The 9,137-nt window shown below is 33.9% G+C and overlaps 1 protein-coding gene across 2 annotated transcripts in view; it reads right to left on the bottom strand.

Moving 5' to 3' along the window:
- Positions 1-9,137, bottom strand: part of LOC106882609 (transmembrane protein 229B) — an 89,797-nt gene that overhangs the window by 44,498 nt on the left and 36,162 nt on the right. For both annotated transcript variants that reach the window (XM_052971658.1, XM_052971657.1), the window contains exon 2: positions 5,739-5,845. In XM_052971658.1, the coding sequence (XP_052827618.1) occupies positions 5,739-5,763 (25 nt within the window). In that variant the 5' untranslated portion in view covers positions 5,764-5,845. The remainder of the gene's footprint in view (positions 1-5,738; positions 5,846-9,137) is intronic.

The following is a 9,137-nucleotide window of genomic DNA, read 5'->3' on the forward strand; positions in this document are numbered from 1 at the left end:
TCATCAATACGATATTCCAGTAGTAAATTCGACTATGTTAGCAAACTGTGCATGCATGAACGAGTAACATTCTACATCGACACAAATCTGAAAGCATAAGCGAATCTACCTCGGCCAGCCAGTCTACTATCCTTCCTTCAAGAAATTACCATGTGCGTGACAAGCAATACCGCAGAGAATCTGCGTTTACTAACAGGGAGTGAATAATTATTACAAATTAAAAGGGTAAAGGATTATCAATTTATTAATTTATTAATAAATCAACAATTAATAATTTTTATGTGTGTGTGTGTATATATATATATATATATATATATACATACATACATACATACACATATGGCTTTAAAAAGTGTCAGTGGTGCTTCATTGAAGAAAAGTTTCTTTTTTTTTTTTGAGCTGAGCAGATATACAGGCTTAGTGACTGGCTCATTATTATTATTGTTGATGGAGATAGTGATGACAAGAGATTGTATTATCAATGTAAATATTACCATTTTGCTGAATAATTTCTACAGGTTAATTCCCATCAACTGTAGATTAAAATAGCAGGTATATATATCATATCTATTATAGAAGCTGAGTGTAAGAACTGTAATTTTGTAATTAGATCTGAGTCTATAACGAAACAGCTGTCTTTCTAACAAAATTTAATCACACCAAAGAATATTATTATCAATGCTTAAAATTTAGATTATCAGATAAATCTGGAATATAGCATAAAAAGAAAGAATTGGCAAATATACTATAACAATACAGCTAAAATATTAAAAACAGAAAATGTCGTTGATGATGATTACCATGAGAAAACCTACAAAGAGGATAGCCACAGATTATGTCATCTTAGACAAGACAGTTTTACACTTACTTTAGTGAAACCAAATCAAAAGCCGAAGATATATATTAGGATAAATTTTAAACAAACAGAAACAGGTTATGTTAATGGAAAATGGGAGAACATATTCAGTTTTATACATCAGTAATAAAGCTGAATCTTTAGATTAATGCTGACATATCATTTTCCCCGGATATTTACAAATATATCAAAGAACAGGGTGTGTTGACGTCACATATCTTTGGATATAATGAAACAGAAACTGTCGGAAGATGCAGCATAAAAGAACCTTTGAAACAAAGACTTCTAAAGAATGATTCAGATAAATACAGAACCGAGATTAGATTCTCCCCCAGCCCCGCCCCTTGTAGCAAGCTGCAAAGAATATTTACCAGGTTAATACTTCTTCAGCAGCACTTAGTAATGGAGCCAATGAGAGTACTTTGATAAGGTAGCTTGATCTGCTAGAAATAGCAGCCATACCCAGCTTAAATAACACCCTACTACTTAAAAAAAGAAAAGGTACATTGGATATAAAACTGATGAAAGTGGGGTCCAAAATTACAAAAAAGAAAAAAATGTAATGACAATCTCAACAAGACAATAATGGTACATTTTTAGATTTTACAGAAATCTAAAGTTAAGGATGTCGTTATTGTAGATTTAAATAACTATACTGTGGATATTGTTGAATCACAAGAGCATGAGCACCAGCATCAAGAAGCACTACTGTTTGACCGTCTCAAATCTGTATATATTTCTTATAAATCTATGGCATGAAAAATTGGTCCCACTAGAAGTAGGTTAAATTATCTTAATGTTTATAATTGCAGGAACCACATACTAGGGTTCCTGAAAGGAAACTAATTAAAAACAATATGATGGGAATTTATCGAGAAGATCTACAGAATAAAGAATTACCATCATTATTGTTTCAACATGTTTTCTGGGTTTTTTTGGTGGGGGGGTTTTAATCTATGTTGGAATAGGCTGGATAAGTCAACAATACATCAAGAATGTGTACTCAGAATCACCATAACTATAACCATTCCACTCTATTAGTGGTTAATGGTGACAGGACATCCAACTATAGATTATATGCCAACTCAAATTATTCTATTTAGTAGGACAAACCTAAAGACAAGATATGCTGTTAGAAAATAAACTGATAGCATTTGAGCAATGAGTTACAAGAGAATTTTACTGCAAGTCAACCTGATTAATTTGACTTATAATCAAAGACATTCTAACCATGACCTTCTATTTTATATCCACTAGACAGTTTATTGCAGATTACATTCACCAATACCTCTGGCCATTTTGCTTATAGATAGTTGGGTGCAACTGAGAAACTTAGTTGCAATTCCTAGGTGGTTGAAGACTCCCTCATGTATAGCTTTACCAACTCAGTATTACTACACAATTTCATATATATACACACACACACGTATAGAATAGTATTTATTACCACAATGTTCTAACATTTGACATACATAATCTATGCATTAATACAATAGTACATTCTTACCTACCTACCTACCTACCTTTAATATCATGCTAAGGGATTTAAGTCAAAGAAAAGAGAGAAACCCAGAGAAAACAAAGAAGTGAAAATAGGAAATGATAATACTAAATAATGGTAGTGGTGGTGGTAATGAAGGCACTTTTTCTTGTTTGTGATGGTGGTAGCAATGGCATTGTTCAATGACAACTACTTGTAAAAAAAAGTGCATGTTTAAAATCATATGGTATTTTAAATTTCAGCTCACACAATAAACATATCATTCACCATCAACTCCTTTGTCATCGTTGTCATGCAGTGTATGCTTTTTGCAGTACATTGATGACACCATGAAGAAAGTCTTCTCAGTTAAATACAACTTTTCCTATCAGATGAAGCCATACTATTACTTCGTTCTGACTTTCTTACAGTGTTTTTTTGGCAGAGATATTGGGGTGGTTTTCCATTGCCTTCCCCATCTGGACGGTTGTTGGCTCACAAGGAGAACATCCATCCTTCAACAAGTCTTGTTTTTTTAATCCTGCTGAATGTCCAGATACCCTCCTCAAGAGAGTAGCAAGCCACTCAAGTGTGTGAGCCAGTTTAGTCACTGACCACTCAACCATAGAACTAATACTAGTTTACATGGTACCAGTAGCAGGTCTCATCAGCCTGTGATAAGATCCCTAACTGGACTTAATCAACTCCTTGCTACTTACAAAACCCACTTTCACCACTATCTCCATTAAATAATACCCTACCAGTATTAATTACCACAACAAACTATTTTAGTTCTCAGTGTATATATATCATCATCATCATCATTTAACATCTTTTTTTCCATGCTGTGCATGTGTGTGTATGTATAAGTGTGTGTATGTATAAGTGTGTGTATGTATAAGTGTGTGTATGTATAAGTGTGTGTATGTGTGTGTTGTTCAAAAGAACCAGGCTGACAGACATAAACTAAAGGACTCAATACTTCAGTAAGTGAAATGTCTGTTGTGAAATTAGAATTGCTAAGAACTGAAACAAGAAATTAATTCTGTAAACTAGTCACCAAACTAAAATAAGCAATATTATCATCACCATCATTTCAAATCTGCCTTTCATGCTAGCATTGGCGGATGATTCAATAGGATTCAGGGTTCTGAAGAACATGTCTTTCTCTAGTGTCTCAGTTTAAAATACACATATATAAGGCAAGCTAGCAGAATCACTGGCACATTCAACAAAAAATGTTTTGAGGTATTTCTTCTGGTTCTTTTATGTTCTAAATTTGAAATTCCACAGAGGTCAACTTTGCCATTCATCCCTGAGCCAAAATTCAAAAACCACACACACACACAATCCTCCATTTTCCAATGCTAATATGAGTTAAGTGTTCATATTACTAAGGTATTGTTTTACAGCCAGATACCGTTCATATCACTAACCCATACCTGATTTACAAGTTATGGACTATATACACACATACACACATTATATATATAAAGAAAGAAAAAATATAAGAACAAATTAATAGATTAGATTTTTAATAAAAACTATGTTAAATCAGTTTAAACACTTATTTACAATCAGAATCACAATTATCACCAGTGGGGGAAACAACACTAACAGTTATCTATCTCAGATTTCCATAAACACCAAACAGAAATATGATCTTTCACTTTGTAGAAGTACTTTGTGGTAAGTAGCTAAAAACTTTACTTTGAAGCACAGAAATAGCTGTTAATAAAGCAAATATATCTGATCTGAAAAAGAATTTCAAGCTAATTCAGCTTGGTTGCTTGGCAAGTGATAGATATTTCTTTCCTGTTCCCTCAGGAAAAGTTTTCCTCTGAAATTAATTTCTGAATATGTATAATCTTTCATGAACATTTTTTATTTTATTATTTCATCATGACTTTTGTAAACAATAACATTGTTGATTACAAGTTTCCGACAGGATAACTAACTACTGATTCACTCTGTTTCTGATTCAACTCAGGTGCAATAATAACACCAAAGTATTTTGGTTCCATCACATTGGTTTTCTTGCAGATGAGTACATTTTTCACAAATACGCACCACACATATACAACAGGATTCTGCAGAGGCTCCATCAACCAAATTTCAGTCTTGTGGAATTAACATGAGGTAATAGCAGGAAACACTGCCCAGGGTACAACACAGTGAGATTGAATCTACAACTGCTTGTTTGTGGACCAGTCTCCTTAACCATACAGCTACATAATACATAATATACATACATACTATACATACCAAACACACAAATATACATTAGGTAGTTTTATAGTGAAACAAAATGTCAAAGAAGTCCAAGACATTTTCAACTAAATATACTCAGCTAATTTAATAGGATTATATAATTAATAAAGACATCCATTAGGAAAAGTCATGAATCTGATATAATTTGCAGGCATGTATTCTAGAGTATTCTAATATTTCTTTGTAATTAATCTTTGATTACTTTGATGACTATCATCTAAACCACTCCTACAACAATGACCTTTCCTCTCAGTTTTAGTTCAATTTGTAAAGGAAGTACTACTCACCAATACATCCTCCAAGAGTACAGATATATGTGAGCCAATGAGAGAACCTTAATGCAATTCCTCAATACGCTAGAAATAACAGTCAAACCTTTGAGTTACCCCACTCCGTTGTCTGAGAAATGGAATACATTGGACATTGTAGTGCTACATATACATAGCAAGGTCAAATCTGAAATGCTTTTGGTCATATGTATCCTGAATTAAAGCTGACTTGGGATGTAACGTGGGAGAATGAGAAATGATAATAGTCTCATTCAACTATATCAAAACAGTCACTACCAGTTAATTAAAATGTAGAACATACAGTACCTTTAATGATCATGGGTTTATGTAAACTATTTTGCCATCCAAATTGTTTGGAGTTTACAAGTGTTCAATGACTGGATAGTCACCACATCAACTTTCCACATTAAAATATAATTGGGAGGAGGACTATTAGCTTCATATTATGAGATAAAAAAAAAACCTTTTTCAATATTCAATAACCTTAAAGATCAACTCAGACATTTAAACATTTACTGAATTATCCCCTATAATAAGTAAAACATCTTCAACATTGCTTGTAGGTAAAGAACTGCTGAAGTTTTGTATAAAAACTTTTCTACAAACTGTAGAAGCATGACTTCACCATGATTTCTTATGCTTAACACTGTTTCGTAAATAAAAGATTCATAATCAAAAAATATAATTTCAACCAAAAACAGCAGTTGATTCTATATTAAACCCCACTCCAAAATCATTTTACACTACAATACTGCTCAAACATACAAAGGGAACCACATACATACACACAGATCAGCATTTGAATAATGATTTGATTATTAAGTAAAAATGCTTCACTCACCAACACTGTCCTGCTGGCCCACCATGAGTTGTATAGTCCTTGTCTTTGACACCACAAGAGAAATAGTCTGATCCTTTGAGAGTTTGCTAACTGTATGCTGCCATTACCTAAACACAAAATAAATAAAACACAAATGTAAATAAAAATATTTAAATGATATTAAAATGAAAGAATTCTAAGAACAATCAAAGACCTGAAATATTAGAGTTTGTTTACATTTCTGACAATGACAAAATATATTTCAAAATCCAGGAATACAACATCCAAATTCTAAAACTAAAGGAAACTAACCAAGCATGGTAAAGTATGATTGCTTCTGTCAGTTAGTTTCATTGGTTAAGATTGTCAGAAGTGAGTGCCATCACTGAACTAAACAGCACTATTTGCATACAGGTGGCAGATTTAGCAGATCACATCCTTTTGTGCAAGACATTTGAAGTAGAATCTAGAATCTATAAAAACTGGTGATGGTCTATGTCTGTAATAAATAATTTATAGGAGAGAGTTCTAGGAAAATGAAATAAGTTTAAATGATGCAAGGAGTAAAGCCTTTGGTTTTTGGGGGGTGGGGAGGGTTGTCTGAGAATGAGAAAGACAGAGAGAGAAATTGGCGATGTGATTTTTACTGAAAGCTTCTATCTCTCTTCGCCACTCTCATATGGCAGGCCACAATCTGAAATCTAACATTCTTCACTACTCATAGCAACTGAAATTATCCAAATCTTTTATGAACCTTCAGTTTAGTTCATTTAGGAACTCTTTAGTTCATTTAGGAACTCTTAAAAAGTCTCTTCAAATGACTCAAAATTTCTAAAAACTTGAAAAGACATCAACTCTTCTATCTGTGCATTACCAGAGAGCCAAATGGGCAGCTAACACACACTCCTCCAGTACTACAACAACATATAAGGAAACTATAAATAATCATTTACTTTTTGATCATGAAAATGCAGCCACACGGGGGCGCTTTCTTCAAACCCTTTACTCAATCATATTGTTCTTATCACTTGGTCTGTTATTCATATTATCAACATGTATTTATCAGATGATTGAGTATACCTTGAGTTATGCTCCCTTTTAGAGAGTCAATTCCTTTTAGGAAATAAAATCAAGGAATTTACACCAAAATACACAGACACAAAGACATGATGGACATTCATACAATTTCTCTCCACTAAGCACCACTCACAGGCACTAGTCCACTTGACAATAAAATGGAAGACACATGCTAAAGTAGCACACAGTGGAATCATAGTTAGAATCATGTACTGAAAAATCAAACTTTGTAACCTCACAGCAATGCCTGATGTAAGAACTGAAACCGAATCTCAATGGATGAGGGTTACTCAGCAGACATTCTACTTATCTTCACAAAGTTTACAAATACAGTCTTCAATAAAATCCCAAGTCCATGGTCATGACCACCACCACCATCATAATCATCAGCCATATTATTATCAACATTTTGCATCCACTTTCCATGCTAGTGTGGCTTGGACAAGTCATCATGATCCAAGTCAGTTCTTAATCAAATTTACCGCTTTCCTAAACCAGTTAAGAACTACATCACACTCATATATTTCATTTTTAGCTGAGTTTCTAAGGTTTGATGTCTTTCTGAACTTCAACCACTTTACAGAGAGCATTAGGTGTATATTCTCTCTCTCTCTCTTTCTCTCCTGGGCCACTCGTTTATTGACATCTAGCACTCACTTTTACCATTGTCCACCACAGCACCTCTTTTTCTCACTATTGGATTCTTGATCCCACCACCATCCATCCATCCTGATTCTTCTGTCTTTCTGTCATTACTGTCTCACCTTCTTAGTTATGTTGTCTTGCAGGAATGAAAATAACATGAAAACTCTTCAGTCTTACACTGTACAAGGCAACTTCTCTAGTACTGGTACCACAATAAAATCCATCGAGTACACTGTTTAGTGGTTAATGAACAAGCCAAGACCATGTGGATCTGAGAGGACCCTTTGGTCTTGTCAAGGACAAGACAACCTCCATAGTGCCTGTGCCATGATAAAAGGCATCCAGTATACACTGTAAAGTGGCTGGTGATAGGAAGAGCATTCAACCACAGAAACCAAAGCCAAAAATGAAATGAACAAGCAAGACAAAGGCCTACAACCCAGCTAGGAGCAGTAACTCTGAATAAAGAATTATTCAAACCATGATAATCCATCCAAACCATGCCAGCTTGGAAAGGGGATGGAAAAAGATAATACTCTCATATACAGTCCTCACATGATCATACTCTCATACATAGGTATATCTATACAAATCTATTATATATGTATGCCTCTGTGTGTGTGCGTGCGTGCGTGTGCGTGTGTGTGTGTTGTGTCTGGGGAGAGTCTCGCCGGTAAAGTTTCCACTCATTTGCTTATTAATTTTTCTAAAATTTTTGTTGCGTCTTGCAACCTTTTCGGTAGTCGTTGACTCTGTCTTTTATCCGGGCAGCTTGGGTTACAGGAAATTTTAGAAAAATAAATAGGTAAATGAATAGAAACTTTACTGGTGACTGTGTTAAATAATAAAGCACTAAAAAAGAATGACTCTCCCCAGACACAACAAAATATGCTTCAACACATGAATTTGCATAAAGAATTTTACAAACCAAATCCAAAAACAAAGTATATATATATATATATATGTTGTCTTGCAGGAATGAAAATAACATGAAAACTCTTCAGTCTTACACTGTACAAGGCAACTTCTCTAGTACTGGTACCACAATAAAATCCATCGAGTACACTGTTTAGTGGTTAATGAACAAGCCAAGACCATGTGGATCTGAGAGGACCCTTTGGTCTTGTCAAGGACAAGACAACCTCCATAGTGCCTGTGCCATGATAAAAGGCATCCAGTATACACTGTAAAGTGGCTGGTGATAGGAAGAGCATTCAACCACAGAAACCAAAGCCAAAAATGAAATGAACAAGCAAGACAAAGGCCTACAACCCAGCTAGGAGCAGTATAATTAATTTTTAAAAAAAACGAGGAAAAAAGACAAGAAAAAAACATCGAAAGGACATAGTACATGCAAAGTATTAATGAGACACTCAGGGAAGGAAAGAAAGAGTGGCTGTTTTACGTTTCAAGCAAAGCTCTTCTTTGGAAACAAGAAACATAGGAAAGTCCAAAAGTAAAGGAAAAGGGAGGAAAAAAAAATGACCAGAAGTAGATGAACATAAACAAAGTGCTTTCTGGGTCGGGAAAGTGTGAAGAATGGTTAGACAGAAACTGAAAGAAATCAATCATTAGAAGTATATATGTACAAATATATATATATATATGCACATATATATATATGCATATATATATATATATATATATGCACATATATATATATATATATATGCACATATATATATATATATATATGCA

The sequence above is a fragment of the Octopus bimaculoides genome, chromosome 11, assembly GCF_001194135.2.
Source record: "Octopus bimaculoides isolate UCB-OBI-ISO-001 chromosome 11, ASM119413v2, whole genome shotgun sequence".
Taxonomy (NCBI): Eukaryota; Metazoa; Mollusca; class Cephalopoda; order Octopoda; family Octopodidae; genus Octopus; species Octopus bimaculoides.